This window comes from Oryctolagus cuniculus, chromosome 19, assembly GCF_051225735.1.
Source record: "Oryctolagus cuniculus isolate XC-2025 breed Fujian yellow rabbit chromosome 19, ASM5122573v1, whole genome shotgun sequence".
Lineage (NCBI taxonomy): Eukaryota > Metazoa > Chordata > Mammalia > Lagomorpha > Leporidae > Oryctolagus > Oryctolagus cuniculus.
In genome coordinates, this window is record NC_142885.1 from 65,931,385 (window position 1) to 65,950,393 (window position 19,009).

General features: G+C 46.0%; 1 protein-coding gene across 50 annotated transcripts in view; it reads right to left on the reverse strand.

Moving 5' to 3' along the window:
* Window positions 1–19,009, reverse strand: part of RBFOX1 (RNA binding fox-1 homolog 1) — a 1,595,659-nt gene that overhangs the window by 105,680 nt on the left and 1,470,970 nt on the right. For all 50 annotated transcript variants that reach the window (XR_016225946.1, XR_016225944.1, XR_016225945.1 and 47 more), the window contains 2 exons: window positions 17,364–17,424; window positions 6,441–6,494 (listed from right to left, as the gene is read on the reverse strand). Coding sequence is in view for 45 of the 50 variants with exons in the window: in XM_070063963.2 (XP_069920064.1) it covers window positions 6,441–6,494; window positions 17,364–17,424 (115 nt within the window). In the remaining 5 variants the exon portion in view is untranslated. The remainder of the gene's footprint in view (window positions 1–6,440; window positions 6,495–17,363; window positions 17,425–19,009) is intronic.

Below are 19,009 nucleotides of genomic sequence, written 5' to 3' on the forward strand. Positions count from 1 at the left end.
TTCTGTGGGGCACAGAAGGACGTGGATAAAAATCGAGGCCAAATGTGGGCAGGGATGGAGTCAAAATCTGCCAAGACAGTTGCAGGGAGGCGAGAGGAGCGCGGAGATTTGAGCCGAGAGGGGAGGCGGAGGTAAGCAGATGTGCAAGATAAAGTCTTTGAGGTGGAACATTTCCAGGCTGAAAATCCTTCGCTCGGGGACTGAAATCTGGATTCTCCTGTTCCAGTTCACTGAAGTGCACAGCCTGTGAGTTGGGCAGATGTGTAAATTATACAGAACATCACAGCGCCAAAGGTCATCGTCTGTAAGGAGCCCAGGGCTGGCCTGCGGGTGGGAGTGGGCACACGGGAGGGTCAAGAACACACTAGAATATTTGCAGTGCTTAAGGGCACAGGTGGAAGGGGGCCCCGTGGAAGCCCACGCTGTGCTCTTTGGGCCGCCGGCGTAGCGTTCCCACACGGCCACGCTCTGTCCCCCAGATATCTGCAACAGTCACCCCGGGCCCAACCCAAATCCAAACAAAATGCAACAAACTCGTGCTGGGGCACAGTTAATGTGGGCTGTGGACATTTTTTTTTTTTTTTTGACAGGCAGAGTGGACAGTGAGAGAGACAGAGAGAAAGGTCTTCCTTTGCCGTTGGTTCACCCTCCAATGGCTGCCGCAGCCAGCGCACCACGCTGATCCGATGGCAGGAGCCAGGTGCTTCTCCTGGTCTCCCATGGGGTGCAGGGCCCAAGCACTTGGGCCATCCTCCACTGCATTCCCAGGCCACAGCAGAGAGCTGGCCTGGAAGAGGGGCAACCAACCGGGACAGAATCCGGCGCCCTGACCGGGACTAGAACCCGGTGTGCCGGCGCCGGAAGGCGGAGGATTAGCCTAGCGAGCCACGGCGCCGGCCCTGTGGACACTCTTTATGAATGCTATCACATCCAAATTGTGAGAACTGGGTTGCCAAGGGGTTCAGCTGCGCGGGTGACTAAAAATCCCTTTCTGAATTGTAATGGACTCTGCTCGAGGGGGAGGGAGGCGGGACAGTGTGGGGGAAGACTGTCAGATCCCTAACTCTGACCCATCTCTGAGACGAATCGGAGTTCACAGGGGCCAAAAACCTACAGAAAACCGGCACCTTCGTCCGGGTAATCCAAGGTCAAACACCTTTATCTCAAAGGTTGCCCTTTGCGATAAACCATCACAGATGTTATATCCCTCCTTTTCGTTTCTGACTTTAAATCAGGCTCTCAATCCACTTTCCCATCACCTCTCCTGGCATCACGTCCTGCGGCCCACGGCCGAGCTCCCTGCAACGTGGACCTAATCAGCAGAGAGGATTCCGTGACCACGCTCATCTCTCATCACTTTACAGCCTGTGAGGTTCTCCGCCACTCACTGTTCTCTCTCTGATCATCCCACGGTGCCCAGGATGGCGCCTGTGGCCACCTCGCCAATGCGGCTTTGCAGCCCGGCAAGCCCCTGCCTTTAGTATCTGTCGCCTAGGGGGGTTTTGTCATTCTCTCTCAAGACGAGAAATTGGTTTTTTCAGGAGGTGTGTCCATTCAGACCACGCCGCCAATGACGACGGTGTCAGCAGTAATTGCGCACTGCCATCGTCAGGGTTCTCAGGCCGATCCTGCCCTGCACCGCTCCACTTCTGATTTTAATTGTGTGTTTCTTGTCAGAGGGACCCGGTTCTACCTTAGATCTGCATTTCATTAGATCTTTTTCCTATCGATCACGTCTCCCAGTGTAATCTAACTCAATTCCCTTTTCCCTTGCAGGCGGGGTACTCGCCATCCATTGAAGTGAGTTATGTGTGTTCAAGTGGTGCAGCTTATGAATCTTGTTAAACTTTGCTGCCTTATAGCCCTGCTGATGGAATATTTAATCACAGAAATGAGTTGGCAGCTATGATATACGTGTGGGTGAGCCTCGCGGCGTATATCTTACTGGCAACCGGGAAACTGATAAATTCGCCATTTGTCAGTACCATGCAGACAACTCTGGGTAACCTTCTGTTATTTATTTGTATTTTGTTTTACTTATTTATGAAGATTAAAGGAGTTTTAAATCAACAGTTTTTTGAGTTAGATATCATGGTTATCTCTCAAAGACACTGCTTTTTCTTAAAAAAATATTTTTTACTAGAAGGCAAAAGGCTTTCCCACCCTGGAAGGGAAAGTTTAAGAATTCCATCTGGGGCCAGTATGGTGGCATAGTGGGTAAAGCTACTGCCCACAAGGCCAGCAAACCACATAGATGCCGGCTCGTGTCCCGCCCACTCCCCTTCCCAGCCAGCTCCCTGTTAATGGCCTAGGAAGGCAGCAGAAGGTGGCCTGAGAGCTTGGGTCCCTGCTGCCCATGCAGGAGACCTGGAGGAAGCTCCTGTCCTCGGCCTGGCCCAGCCCTGGCCATGTGCCCATGACCATCTGAGGGGGAACGCAAATGGAAGATCTCTGTCCCTCTCCCTTCTCTGTAACTCTTTCAAATACAGAAATAAATCTTTAAAAAAAAAAAAAAACCCTTTTGAGGCCTCTTCCTCTGGATTCTTGAAAATGCTTCTAATTACAATACGTAACTGAGGCAGATTCTTACAGATCATCCACAGCTATTTCGTGCCTTCAATTTTATTTCAACTCCAAAATGATACGGCCACAGACACTGGCCAGAGTCGACAAGATCCATCTGGATTCTAATTGACTTATCAATCATTTGTCTTGAGTATAAACCTCAGGCCGTCTGAGGAGGGCTAGACTTAGGGAAATAATCAATGCTGTTTAGATTTACAGGGAAAACACCCGCCTGTCTCTGCAGACGATTGACACCCGTGTGTGTTCACGGCATGTTTTGTTTTTATTATATATTTACATTCGGCCACTTCTGTGGAGACTGCTATTGGATAAGAATTCACAAGAGGTCTAACAGATAGGACTTGAAAAACTCAGTAAAACCACCCTAAATGACAGACCTTTCCTAACTGCTTTCTAAATGCTTCCCCTGGAATGTGTGTATGAGGGAGAGAAAATGTCATAATTTATCACAGCAAATTAATATTGTTCAGTAAGTAATTAAAGGCCCCCATTAGGAAGTGCTGTGGCTGTCCCCACCCCCACCCTGGGTTAGCAATAAAAATGCACTCGGGGCCTCAAAAGGTTATATAGGAAAATCAATAACTTGCCATTTTATAATTAAAAGTGAAAATAAATGTTAAGAAAAAGTCCACTAAATTAGGAAAATTACCTTTAGGAGAGATTGAAAATATTGATTTTAATTTGCCAAATATGTGAACTTTTCATGCCCCATTCTGAGAGACAATTGGAGGCTGGGTTGTTAATTCTGCATAAGCTTCAGAAAATCAATAATTACACGATGGGAATATTATGAAATCTGTCATTAGCATAAAGTCTTCCACACAGACGTGACTAATAAGTGGGGCTTTCTATCTTGGGCAGATACAGGCCTGGCCTGCCCAATGTCCAAAGCCAATCAATGACAAGGTCTCCGTTTCAGCTTGGAGGCACACTCAACATCCCAGGAAAAACCCAGACTATTTTCACAGGTGAGGAAATTTAAAACGCCCCATAAATTCTTAGTCACGGCTGTGCAGATGGATGACAGTAATAATTATACCTGCTTATGGAAATGAATATATTCCACAGCTATCTCTCAGCACATATCCACTCCACGGAGACAGGGCCCGGAACGTGAGAGGCAAGCTGCTGTAGTCCAGGGGTCTGTGGGGCTTCGACTGTTTCTAGGGAAATGCGGGGGCGTCTGGACACCACAGCAGGACTGCCCTCACAGCTGCGTGCCGGGAACCCTGACTACAGAAGCAGAGGGACAAAGGGCCTGGTGTTCAGGGCAAGGCAGCGCTCGATGGCATGCAGCTCCGGCGTTCCGGTTCCTCAAGTCGCCTCTGCTTTCCTGCGCCCCATTTCTTGCAGGCAAGTTCATCGGCAAAGCTCTTCCACATAACTCTACGCTTGTTCAGCTCCTTAAATGTACACGACACAACCAAGGTCACATCCGAACACCTTATCATTTATAAAGACCCCAAGGCACCCTGCTTGCAAACACAACAGGCTCTGTGGCCACTCAAGACTGATCTCAGAGCCTGGCCGCCTTCTAACCAGCTGTGAAATCTTAGCTACGGACGTGTTGTACCTTAGCAGCCTCATCTGGAAAACTGCCAAGAGTACAATCAAATACACTGATTGACACCACGCACTCCGAACAGTGCCTGACCCACAGCAAGTACGCAGGCAACACGCACGCCTATCGAAACCTATCCTCTTGCTGCAGCCTAAGGAGCTAACTTCTGAGGTTGAGCCCTGGGCTAACCAGAAGGGCTGTGCTCACACGCTGGAAGCCATGCACATCAGTTTTTCTGGGATAGATAAGTGAGTCTGAATTGTCTCCCCATCTTAACGGGCCCTTAAAGACCACGTGCATGCACACACGGGACCAGAAGCCCAAGTACAGGAGATGGTGTTTCTCCGATTCCCAGCCTAGGGTGACCAGAATGAACAGTGCAAGGAAGCAGAAAAATGCCTTTTCCTGTCTGGATCGTAACTGTCACATGTCTACCCCACCTCCCCACAGAAAGACTTCTCGCTTCTTTCTCTTGAGTTCAGCATTTGGGACAGAAATCTGCTCGCTGCTGTGCACACACGGAGCACGAGGGGAGCGTCTGTCTCCTCCCGGTCCCCTGGGCCTGCAGGTGCACAGGAGCTGCTGTCTGAATGCTCTCGCTCACTCTTGGGGGCTTCCTTTTCTTTGCACCTTTGGCCAAGGGAGTAGCTGCGCCGATGGTACCTGCTGCGTCTTTGTGCTCCCTGAAGGACTGCCACACCCCTGAGCCCAGAAGCTGATTCCCCACCAACGGACAGGCTGAGAATGAGAAGACCAATCCTCTCATGAGCAAAGCGAACAATCTCTCGGTCTAATGAGACACGCAGAATTTAGCAGAATCGGCGAGTGGCTCTCTTCCCCTTACAGTAACAGAACATCCCCTGTTCCATTTTTATTTACCAAACATGTATATATTACAACGAACCCCTCATGATGTGTAACCCACTTGATTTAAATGAACACCTATCCACTTGTGATTTTCATCATCATCATCCCCCTTTGACAAAGAAACTGAGGCACAGAGAGGTTGAATCACTTTCCCAGAGTCACACAGCTGGTGTGCAAAGGAGTCAGGTTGGAACCCTGGCTGTGTGGGCACGGTTCCACAGTCCTCACTCTGCTCTGTGTGGGGTGCATGACATAGTCACGGAAAGCCTTAGAGCTAAGTCTCTGCTCCCCACAGCGTCCACACAGTTACCCACAGTGGGAGGGTCTCCTGGACTTAACTTAGGCTGCTGGTCAAACTCCCTGAGGACCAGTGGCATACTCTGTCTACCTAGTATGAAGAGCTTGCTAGCATACAGAGCCTTCTGATACTTCCCACATTTAATCAAATTGCTGATGACCCTAGAGTAGCTAAGTTCTCTTTGTTCCTTTCTCATCCTGCAGGGTCAATGCTCAAGACTCAGAAAATGACAGAATTGAAGTCTCCATGGGAAGAAACACAGCAAGGGGTACAACTTACCTTCGAGAAATCACCAAATGGCTCTAGGTCAATTGGTCATTTAGTATAATTTATTACAAAGACCCACATCACAGGAAGACTTCCATACCCATGTGCCAAATCTACTATCCAGGCTCTAGGCACCCAGCGCCGCCTCACTGCTGGGCAAGGAGACAGCAGGCAGCAGCGAGAGGCTAAGCCAAGTGCATCGACACATGAACACGGCCGTGTGGCTTTGCATACGCTGTCCCCAGAACGGGCAACTGAGTTGTCTGAGACACTAGGTTTCCCAGTAGAGGGAAGGTAGGGGAGAGGTGAGGAGACACACACACATCCATGCAGCAGCAGAGAGAGAAGCAGGATGGTTAAGGGAAGAGATTAATGTGGGATGGCCACTTATTTTTTCCAGTTTTCTAAAAAGGTCTTCTCTTGGTAATTCCAAATCACCACTACATTATTGGAATAATTAAGCCAACTCTCTGCTTTGCCAGAAAACAAATGCAACTTTGAATGGATGTGTACAGTCAAAAGACGCGTTCAGGCACACTCAAGTACTGTGAGCGTGAAGCCCTCTCCATTTGTTCAATATGTACTAAGCAAAGCCTCAACGCTTTTTTTTTTAATTTTTGCAAAATCAGTGAAGACTGTCACAGGAGCAGTGGCTCACATGTGATCAAAAATGTGACTTACATGATTCCCCTTTAATTTTTAAAGGGTTTTTAAAACTCTTGGTTTTGCCCAAAGAAGTCACTTAGAACTTGGGAGGACAGGGATTCACTTGGTTCAGATAATTTTACAAAATCCATTATCGGCAGACAAAGCACACTGAGAAAAGATGGAGAAGACATCGTGCAAAGAGAAACTCTTTACCTGCATAGAATTCGGGACTGTAGACTGCACCCACAACTGGATTCAATTTCCAGCCTTAAAAGAAATCGACAGAAACATTATTACACTTGATGCAACAACTTTCATCATTGCAAATGAACCAAAAGTCAAAGAGGTTGAAGTGTGTGTGTGTTTTTTTAATTTTACAATATAAAGGATAAACAGGTTGGGCATGAATATTTGAAAACCTTACATAAGAAAATGGAATTACGTCCTTTGATTTTCTGCCAGCCGAAGTTAATGGAATGGAAACTACTGACCAGCTACAGGTGAACCTTTTGAAAATAACGTTGTAATTAATTTTCAACTGTATCAATATTCACTAGAGCCGCTCTAACAATTTCAATTTTTGTCTTATTTCATGTATCACTGTTGGCAATCCATCCTTTATGCCCTTCCCTTTGCATTAAGTTTACAGAAACCTGAAAGCTTACATAACCAAAACTCGAAACAGCAACACACTGACAGTTGTTATTCCTAATTATGACCCCTACACATTACAGAATTCTAAATTGTTTTATGTATACCAAGGGAGATGATACTATATTCCCTAGAGGTTTACTGTGGAATACACTGTAATGCATTGAGGAACTGTAAAATACTTAATCAGGGCCAGCATGTGGCACAGCAGGTAAAGCCGGCATCTATAGATGCTGGTCTGAGTCCCTGCTGCTCCACTTTCGATCCAGCTCCTTGCTAATGTGCCTGGGAAAGCAGAGGAATACCACCCAAGTGATTGGGCCCCTGCACCCAGTGGGAGACCACTGGCCCAGCTGCAGCCATAGTGGCCATTTGAGGAGTGGGCCAGAGGATGGAAGACCTCTCTCTCTTGCTCTGTCTCTCTCAATCTCTCTTAAATAAATAAATCTTTAAAAAAATTCTTGGTGCACATATCTAAGGTAATTTTCAAATAACCTGTCTATGAAATTAATACACTCCTGTGTTCTGGATGGACAGTTTCCAGTAAAATGAATCCTGATGCTTTAGGCATTTTTACTCAGGAAAAGAGCACAGGAGAATATTCACAAACTCAGAAGCACATTAGACCCATGTGGCATTGTTTATGAAGCAACCTCCAAAGAATCATCAGGCTTTTAGGGTTTTGTGATCATTTTCTGCTGGTCCCTGTGAAAACATCCATTATAGATTTTTTGAAAGACATAGAAGGACAGGTGTGCCGCCTTGCCTTGGTATTCTTGGGCAGGGGATCAAGTGCAAAAGGTAATTGACTACATGTTCCTGAGAAAAAGTAATGGTAAATTTCGGAAGTGGGAGAAGATATTTGTGCCAATGAAAACTCTCTACAATCCTCCCATAAAGGAGAGGTGTGACTTCTTGCTTGTGTCCCTAAGACTATCTGACAGGTATTCCTGAGATCTCTAAGGAAGACAGCAGATTAGTGTCTCTATAGATAGGTCCCTGGATCTGCTGAAATCCAGAATGTTCTAGAACTTTCTAAGAATAGTTTTCTTTCTAAAAACTTTGTGTTTTACCTTCAATAATCTAGGTGGTTTACAGCCCAAACACTGATCTTAGGACAGGGTTTTACAAAGTGTCACATTTCTGCTACTGGGAGGCATATTAATGGAACTCCTGGGCACCATTTTAGACTTATAGAAAGAGACATGATACTCAGAGTCCTACTGCCCTCATGGTTTCTGAGCCTTTATACTGACACCTCCCTCTCTTATAGCAATCACATCTTGCCTTAGAGGAATTTCTCTAGTGATATAAAACAAAAATGACCCCAGGCATTTCCAAATACGTGCTTTATGAATGTGGGAAATGACTTCAATTCGACCAAATGAAATTCCACTACCTCTTAAGAGAGGAAAATGACCAATTCCTGAGAATCTTCAAACTGCAGTCTACAGTTCAAGTCATTTGGAATATGAGAACACGTACAGCAAAGTAGCTGAAAACAAAGCTACAGACGTATTTAATCCATGTTCTCTGTGTATCTAAACCTTCATTTCTTTGAATATGGAGTCATATCAAATGAATCATTAGGCTGCGAATTTATCACTTCTCTTCTTCCCTCTGTTCCCTATTTTAAATTGTTTATGGATCTACATTTTATTGCTATACAAGATGGAGCCTTGTTCACACTATTCACTCAGGTTTTGTTTCATGTATACGTTCTTAGTTTTAAAAATTAATTTATTTAAAAGGCAGAGTGATAGGAAGGAGAAACAGAGATCTTCAATCCACAGGTTCACTCTCCAAGTGGCTGCAACGGCCAAGTCCAGCCCATGCTGAAACCATCAGCCAGGAACTCCCTCCTGGTTTCCCACGTGGGTGACAGGGTCCCAGGTAACTGGGCCATCTTCTGCTGCCTTCCCAGGTGCATTAGCAGGGAGCTGGATGAGAGGTACAGTAGCCAGGAGTTGAACCTGGCAGTCTGACATGGAATGCTGGTGTTTCAAGCAGCAGCCTAATCCACTGTGTCACAATTTCAGCCCCACACATGTCCCTATTAGTTCCCTTAAGTAATTCCTTTTGTATATGAACCTGCAGCATATCATTCTGTGCGTGTGCACCTGTCAACTAACTTTGATGTACCTCTCAAGAATACTACGTTGTATCAATGGCCTTTTATTTTTGTAAAGATACAGATTTCTAAGTGGTATCTCAGATGGCCCAGAAATCACGCTTCTCTCATTTGCCTTGATCATCTTCGTTTCTTTGGACCAATGAGTCTGTCTGTCTGCCTGTCTACCCATCTATACACCTGTCTACCTATCCACCTATCTACTTACCTACTTACCTATGTGTCTTCTATCAGCTTACCAAGTGTGCTGATGGAAAATGTCTACTCAATATAAAAACAATGGAAATTGGCCGGCGCCGCAGCTCACTAGGCTAATCCTCCGCCTGCGGCACCGGCACCCTGGGTTCTAGTCCCGGTCGGGGCGCCGGATTCTGTCCCAGTTTCTCCTCTTCCTGTCCAGCTCTCTGCTGTGGCCCGGGAGTGCAGTGGAGGATGGCCCAAGTGCTTGGGCCCTGCACCCGCATGGGAGACCAGGAGGAAGCACCTGGCTCCTGGCTTTGAATTGGCGCAGCGTGCCGGCTGCAACACACCAGCCGTAGCGGCCACTTAGGGGGAGAACCAATGGAAAAAGGAAGACCTTTCTCTCTCTCTCTCTCTCTCTCTCTCTGTCTAACTCTGCCTGTCAAAAACAAACAAACAAAAAACAATGGATATTAAGTGATACTGTCCCTCATGAAGAGATGCACACCATCTCAGTTCTGCCACCCTGAATTAAAAGAGGAAACCAATAAGGTCTCCTCTATAAGACCCCACTAGAAATGCGAGAGCTGCAAAACGGAATGAGGCTGTGCAGGCCATCATGACCACATCCGCGTTGCTGTCACACTTCTGCCCATCTCTGATCCTTTCTCCTCAACAATTCTGTTCCCCTCCCACACTTGTAGGGATAACAAAGACCTTTCAGAAACATGTGACAGGCAGGAAAACTCAACTTCTACTCACTCTCCACTCCTGAATCTTGTTCCTTACAAGTTGTCCCCTGCAACAAACAGCATTCCCAACTGCTTGGTTGTACAAAAATGTTTGATCAGGAGCTTGATTCTTCCATTACCCTCAAACATCCTGTGCAATCCATTCCTCGGCTTAAACTTGGAAAATTCTCCCCTTCCTGAAAGCCACTGACTCAGACTAAGGTACTGCTATTAAAAAAAAAAAAAAAAAAAAAAACCTGGACAAATTCCAATGCAAAAATGCCCTAACACTCACCATCTCCTTTTACCTTCTTTCCCACCATTCTATTTGTAGTGACCAAAATGATATGCAAAAATAAATTAGGAAACTCATTCTGCTAGTTAGTATTTAACAGACTCCTTCTGAACTGAACGTAAATGTTTCACTACTTGATCCAGAAGCTCGATGCTGTAACCTGAGTTGCTTGATTGTACGCCACTGTCTCCGGCCAAGCTACACGGACACTGGCCTTTTGAATCTGGGTCAAAGCGCCAAAGACCACGCTAGACACAGAGCATTTTGTGCCTCCTGCTCCCTCTGCTTCGAGGGCTCTCTCCAGCTGCTCACAAATCCCCTGTGAAATTATGGAGGTCACGGTCATTTCCCCAGGACATGCTTGCCACGGAAGGTGGCTATCCGGCCTCTCCTGGAGTCCATCTTTGAGTCAACTCCAAGTTTTATTTTCTGCATAGCTGTCCATGCTACCTGGATTTATCTCCTTTCCATCTCTGCTTGTTCTTGATTTTTTTATAACCATCCTGCGTCATTAAAATCAATAGTAAAGGGGGCAAGGTTGCAGTTCAACTTGCATCTCTAGCACCTCAAACTGTGTTTCAGTAGCAGGCACTCCATGAGCAGCCACTTGGTTTTAGTCTAAAGGAACAGGGCTAATTCTAATGGATGCATTCCCTCTGGGCTCGGATTCTGCCTCCCGCCCACCTCTGCATACCCACTTCCGGAAGCACAGTACAGAGCAAGTGCAGAAGGACCCTGTTTTTTTTTTTTTTTTTTTTTTTTGACAGGCAGAGTGGACAGTGAGAGAGAGAGACAGAGAGAAAGGTCTTCCTTTGCCGTTGGTTCACCCTCCAATGGCTGCTGCGGCTGGCGCACCACGCTGATCTGAAGCCAGGAGCCAGGTGCTTCTCCTGGTCTCCCATGGGGTGCAGGGCCCAAGCACCTGGGCCATCCCCCACTGCCTTCCTGGCCACAGCAGAGAGCTGGCCTGGAAGAGGGGCAACTGGGACAGAATCCGGCACCCCGACCGGGACTAGAACCCGGTGTGCCGGCGCCGCAAGGTGGAGGATTAGCCTAGTGAGCCGCGGCGCCGGCAGAAGGACCCTGTTACACATCACTGTCTTCCAAGGAAAGGCGGGAGGAACCCAGCCCTTGAAAATCACCTCCACACAGACTTACAGAGTGCACAAGGCTTACGTAAATGTATTCAAATCACATGCAAATAGACTCACAGTCCCTGTGAATCCTTATAGTACCTGGGAGAGACCCTTGGGACAACCCTGCTGGAGATAGGAGCCTGTGCTGTCAGGAAGATGGACAAAATGATCCCATTGTTTTAATTTCTTAGGCATTCTGCATACAATTCCCAGGCCTTGCAAATTCAGAGATTTTGATCAAGGACATTAAACCAAACAATGAGGCTTACAGCTAAAGGAGAGAAAACCCACCAATTCCAGCCTCTCAGGGACCCCATGTGACAAGGCAATGGAGCAGAGACCAGACATGCTGGGCTCTGGCACTGCAAAAGAAACACCAGCCGTTTACAGAGATCCTTTTGAGGCTGGGCCTTGAAGGGCAGCATTCAAATCAGTGCTTTCCCTCCCTTAATTCAGTGTCAGAGGTCACAGGCTAGGCCCTTTTAGAAAAATGCTATCCAAGATTGGGCCAGCACCCTGGTTCAGTGGGTGAAGTCGCTGTCTGTGGCATCAGCTTCCCATATGGGTGCCGGTTGGAGTCCTGGCTGCTTCACTTCCAATCCAGCTCCCTGCTGATGGCCTGGGAAAGCAGCAGATGACCAAAGTGCTTGGGCCCCTGCACCCACGACGGAGACCCGCAAGAAGCTCCTGGTTTTGGTCCGGCCTACCTTCAGCTGTTGCAGCCATCTAGGGGAGTCAACCTGCAGATGGAGGATCTCTCTCTCTCCCTCTTTCTCTTCAACTCTGCCTTTCAAATAAATAAATTAAAAAAAAAAAAAAGAAAAATGCTATCCAAGATCTGCAGTGTTAGCTATTGCTGTGTTGGTGCTAAAAGGCAGATCCAAATACACTCACCATAAAATCAGGACGTGATTTCTCTGGGGCTCTGTTGGGTTGGATGTGAAGGAAACTCAGCAAGATCTTTAAATACCCTACAGGTTTTTTTTTTTTTCTTAAATTGCATATACATGCTTTCCACAGACATTTATACTAAGGGTACCAGGGAGCTGGGAGCTAAAGTGGACAAGGAGGCAATTTCTTGACAGCCAAATGCCAAGACAAAGAGAAGTGAGTTGCACATTGCACTCAGATGCATTTCATTTTGGTTTACTCAGTATTTTAACTGTTATTTGTTTGAGAGGCAAAGGAGGGAATGGGAGACAGAGACTGAGAAGGAGAGGGAAAGAGCACACTCCCATCTGCTATTCAGTCCCCAAATGCCCACAATGGTCAGGACTGTGTCAGGGCTGGAGCCAGGAGCTCAGAACTCAATCCAGGTTTCTCACGTGAGTGGTAGGGACCCAACTGCATGAGCCATCATCTGCAGCTCCCAGAGACTGCATTAGCTCAGGCACTCTGATGAGGGTGTGGACTATACTAAGCAGTGTTTTCACCACTGTGCTAAATGCCTGCCCCTCAGTCAGTAATTCTTTTAAGTGATTATGTATTTATTACCAACATTTAGATTTCATTTACAACACAGGATTTTGGTTACCTTGAAATATTGGTAAAAATGGCAACTTGCAGTAAAGAATTCCCCATGGACAGCTGCATTGACGGTAACTAGGGAATATCACTTTAACTTACAGTTAGAATCACCACTACTCTCTATCGTCCGCCTGGCTTGGCGGCCGGATGTCCACAATCTTTTCTTGTTGCCCTGTGTTTTTCCATCCCCTTACCCCCAGTAGAGAAATGTTTTGCTTTACCAAACAAGAAAATATAAATCAAAGCGCAAAACAACTGAGTTTCCAGACACAATCTGTTTGTTGCCATTACTTATTCAGCCCTTGATAATAAATGAATATTTGATCCTTAAACTAAATATTTAAGAAAATTCAGCATACAACCTACAGCAAAAAAAAAGGGGGGGGGGAGACAACTATTTACCACTGCAATGACTGTGTAACTAAATGTCCAGTGGCAAAAAATAGTACTCCACGCACTTTGTACACCTACCATTGTGCTCAGTACTTTAACTCCCACAGTTATCACAAGGACTGAGGACCTGGGTCACAGCGTCAGTTTAAACTACTTGTCTACAGTTTAACGCCTGGTGAGGGAACAACATCTGCTCTGTAGTCTTGGATACCGCTGACCAGTTTCCCTCCTTCCCAAGATCACTAAGAAAACAGGACAGTCAGGTCTAACGCCCACACTTCCCAACAAGCAAGACGTCCCCGCAAGTCCAGCTGTCACCTTGTTTTGCGGATCCGACTTTTGATATCTGATGAACATAAGCAAGTGTGAGTGCTCTGTGAGGAGGCTGGGCCTGGGCAGACAGCCCAGTTCCCTCCTGGTGAAGTTCTCTGACAGGTAGAATTTCCCAACACCTGCTTTTCTTCCTCTGGTCTCCTCTTACACCCTATCCAAACGGCCTGGGAATGGAACACACATTCTCCATGTCATGAGCTGTGACCCTTTCTTATAGAAACGGGGGTCCAGGCTCACCCATCACCTGGGGCTGAGAAGCCTTTGCTGGACCCACGCTTGAAGGGACTGGCAACGGGGATGCTGGCGTGGAGAGCTGCATATCACATTGGACGATCTCCTCAACATGTAATGACGCTGGTAATTCAGATTTTCGCTGAAGCAAACTTCTGTGGTTCATGGGCACGAATTCCAGAGTCAATGAGACACACTCACTGGTTACTTAACATTCTCATTTCACTGTGACCTTTCTGGTCCTGACCTATCCTCTCTCACCATAACAAATCCTCTTCTTAAGAGCCTCAGGACGGCGCCGCGGCTCACTAGGCTAATCCTCCGCCTTGCGGCGCCGGCACCCCGGGTTCTAGTCCCGGTCGGGGCGCCGGATTCTGTCCCGGTTACCCCTCTTCCAGGCCAGCTCTCTGCTGTGGCCAGGGAGTGCAGTGGAGGATGGCCCAGGTGCTTGGGCCCTGCACCCCATGGGAGACCAGGAGAAGCACCTGGTGGCAGCCATTGGAGGGTGAACCAATGGCAAAGGAAGACCTTTCTCTCTGTCTCTCTCTCTCACTGTCCACTCTGCCTGTCCAAAAAAAAAAAGCCTCAAAGGACTGCATATATTCTGTCATATTGTATTACAATATATGTGAGACTTTATTTGTTATGGGGATCCCCGTAAGTTAAAACTTGGAAAAGCTCTGAGAATGACTCTCCTTCGAATATCAAAGACCTCCACAATTTCTCCTATAGAAGTCACTGATTTGAAATTTTAAAAATCAGTATTATTGTCACTGTCCACCCACACTGGAGATCTCAGAGTGCCACTGCTGAGGTCCCTGGATGAGACAGCCCACATGATTCATTCCTGGGAAACAGCACTGCATGGCTATGGAGTGTTCTTTCTTTAATTACATAATTATGTATGTGGGGCCAGTGCTGTGGCATAGTGGGTAAAGCCGTCAACTGCCGTGTCAGCATCCCAAAGGGGCGCTGGTTCGAGTCCCGGCTGCTCCACTTCTGATCCAGCTCTCTGCCATGGCCTGTGAAGGCAGTAGAAGATGGCCCATGTCCTTGGGAGACCTGGAAGAAGTACCTGGCTCCTGGCTTCAGAACTGCACTGTTCTGGCTGTTGTGGCCACTTGGGGAGTGAACCAGTGGATGGAAGACCTCTCTCTCTGTCTCTCTGCTTCTGCCTCTCTGTAACTCCGCCTTTCAAATAAATAAATCTTTGGGAAAAAAATTATATATGTGTATGTGCTTTTAAATTTGATACACGTGGCCGGCGCCGCGGCTCACTAGACTAATCCTCCACCTTGCGGCGCCGGCACACCAGGTTCTAGTCCCGGTCTGGGCACTGGATTCTGTCCCGGTTGCCCCTCTTCCAGGCCAGCTCTCTGCTGTGGTCAGGGAGTGCAGTGGAGGATGGCCCAAGTGCTTGGGCCCTGCACCCCATGGGAGACCAGGATAAGTGGTGCGCCGGCCGCAGCGCACCGGCCACGGCGGCCATTGGAGGGTGAACCAACGGCAAAGGAAGACCTTTCTCTCTGTCTCTCTCTCTCTCACTGTCCACTCTGCCTGTCAAAAAAAAAAAAATTTGATACACAGTAACCATATATTTTTCAGGTTAAGTATGGCCTTTCAACACATGTATACAATATGGCATGATCAGGTCAGGATAACTGGAATATTTATTATTATATATATAAAAATAGTATATATATGTATATAATTTTCTTATATTGGGAATGTTAAAAATCCTCCCTATTAGCCTTTCTGGACAGTCAGTTAGTTGCTGTTGGCCATAGCTACCCTCCTGCGCTACAGGGGATTAGGGGCGACTCCTCCTGTCCAGAAGCTGCACCCCTGTGTCCACTTGCCAACCTCTCTCCAGCCCCATCTACCCCATGCTGTCCCAGGCTCTGACACCCACTGTTCTATTTTCTACTGCTTTGAGATCAACTTGAGGCTCCTGGCTTTAGTGGATCCAAGCCTCACCATTTTAGGAATGCGAGGTGTGAACCAGCAGATGGGAGCTCTCACTCTAATTTTTTTTTAAGTTCACAGAAAAATGAAATTAAAAGATGGGCTTACTTTGGTGTCAAAAGTGGTTGGCTCTGAAACTACTGAACATAAAATTGACCCTTGACTTTAATTCTTCTGCTTAATTCTTTAAGTATTTCATCTGCCACGTACAACTGAGATTAAAAATGGAAACTCCATATATTTTCCATTTGACAGTAATCAAATTAAATTAGTTTTGAAAATACAAATCAAAGAAAGATATCTTCCAGTCTCAACTCATATGATAACTTAGCTGAAACCATGCTGTGCATCTGTTTATAATGTAAATTTTTTTTTTTTAACAGGCAGAGTGGACAGCGAGAGAGAGAGAGAGAGAGAGAGAGAGAGAGAGACAGAGAGAAAGGTCTTCCTTTGCCGTTGGTTCACCTTCCAATGGCCGCCGCAAGTGGCACACCACACTGATCCGAAGCCAGGAGCCAGGTGCTTATCCTGGTCTCCCACGCAGGTGCAGGGCCCAAGCACTTGGGCCATCCTCCACTGCACTCCCTGGCCACAGCAGAGAGCTGGCCTGGAAGAGGGGCAACCGGGACAGAATCCGGCACCCTGACTGGGACTAGAACCTGGTGTGCCGGCACCGCTAGGTGGAGGATTAGCCTATTGAGCCGAGGCACCGGCTTATAATGTAAATTTTTTTAATTCATTAATGAATGCTTCCTGGCCTTGGTACTGTCCATTTCAATGGGTATAAAACTTTATTGCACTACATTCTTTTAAATTTTGGGGACAATTAATTATGAGGGTACACCAAACATTTATGGAAAATGGGCATTCTCTTTTAATTCCATTTTCACAAACTTTTGGAAACCATCTCAGATCTGATTACCATAGCAGATTATTCATCTTGAGAAGGACGAGAGAATAAAAATGGGTACTTTTAATAACTTCTCATATATACGTGAACTCTCTCTACGAGAGCATCGCCTTGAAGGTGTCTATGATACACAGTGACATCCTTACCTGGGTCACCTTGAGAGGAACAACTGATCCCCTCCCACACCCGCTGTACCTGTGGGACTGTCGCAAGGGCCCTTCCCAGCCATGGCGAAAGCCTGCTCCCTCCAGAGAAGAGTTCCAAACCCAGCACCACAGGATGTGGTCAGGCTTCCAGCAACAACTAGTGAGAACCAGCCAACCAGCCAAAAGAGCTCCACCCTCCTTTCAATTTACTATGAAAATCGCAAACTAAATGAACCAAACTAATTTGCATGTAATTCACGCCATCGCAGGCCCATGTGGGAGTCACCCTGCAGAGACAGGCCCACGCACAGGCATCCTTAACCCGAGAGCGACATTTGCCTTTGCTGTGGAAATCACTGAACTGACTCGTGCGTCTCACTGAGCAGGTCGGCAGCAGGGTCACAGGGCCAGGCTGCATCAAACACGGCTCAAACAGACTCCCTGGCTGGCTGACGTTACAGAACAAGACGTAGGGATACTTCTCGGGAAAGGCCAGTCTCCACTTACCATTTGTATAAGGGTTGACGGTCTTTTTATTTGTCATTACACGTGCTGTGGCATTATTTACCTATGTACATAGAAAACTCCAATGAACAAATATTCCAGGGCCAGCCCACAATCCCATTAGTTGCATGCATTATGACTGTGACTACTTATTAAAAAAAAACTAAAATGCATTTTAATTTATAAAAGGCAGTAGGTGCATAACAAAATCATACATTTTTATAATTACATTTACTTCATAACCATTTTAACTTACAAATCATTTCAATAAAGCAATGTCATATCATTTAAAAGTTTAATAAAGAGACAGTAAAAGCAAATTAAAAGATACTGCATAATTGAAGATTTAAAAGCATGCGTGTACTCCATGGTAACACAGAAACAATAAATATATTTTAAACATAAAGTTCATATGAAAGAACATGCAGTGGAGTAGAAGAGAGAAGAGACAAGGTACACGGGAACATAAATGTCAAAAAAAAAGGGGGGGGGGGACAAACAATTTTAGCCGTGTGCAACACTTTGGGAGGGAAGGACCATCAGGAAGCAACATCTAGCATTCAACACTGGGAACAAGAGCCTTTGTCATCGCAAGAATTAACAAGTCATTCAAGCTTTAAAGTCACAGCTAACAAAAGGATAAAAGAGAGGGTGCATTGTTTAACACAATATGGAGTTAACGATCTGAGTAAGATGTGCACCGGTCATAACTCAATCCAGTCAGTGCCTCCCAGGCTAGCTTAGAACGTACACTCAGTTACAGGCGTACCAATATCCAAGAAAGTAGAGCATCAAGAAAACTTAATACAACAAGTCAAAAAAATTCACGTGGTAGATATAGATATATGTAGAGAGAGATCAGCACTAAATACGTGAAACGGCAGATGGGCTTCACCACTTACCATTCACCACCATCGCCAGCATGGCTTTGTGTACAGTTACCATGGTTACTGAGAGTTTGGTGAGGGGCCTAAGCGTTACCGTCGAAGGGGGAAAATGAAAGGCAAAATATGCAACATCTTACTCCAAGGACTACAGCATTTTTAACTGGTTTTTTTTTTTTTTAAGTTTTAACAAATATGACCCTGTGTCTATGTTGAGGGAGATCCCAGTGGTACAAAGAACAGATTCTGAGCGTTAGAATTTTGGTCTTTATGTTTTTATGAGCAAGGGTCAGATATTGAACAGGAAATCCTGTTTGCTCATTTACAGAATCATCCAAAAACTGCAAACTTTCAAACTGGCTTCTCTTAAAAAAAAAAAAAAATGAAAGGTTTACTGATAAAGACCTCTCATTTTTTTTTTTTTAAACAAATCCATCCAATGCTACTTCTTTCACAATTTGCTTGAATTTGAAAACCACTGCGGATCCCTCTTCAACCCTGAAGTGGAAAGATAAAGAAGCTGCTCTCCTGCATTTGGCTAGCTTTGTTAACACTGTCTACTCTTTGGAAACCTACTGCACCCAGTGATCATAAAACATGGAAAATAAAAGAACAAAAACAACTTTCCAATTAACCTTTCTTCTGTCTCACGTTTGCCATCCACCTTTCAAACCAGTAATAAGAATAACGTAACAAAGTAAAATTAAAAAAAAAAAGTAAGGCCATTTTTCCTTTTTATATATAAATATAAGTATATATATGTAT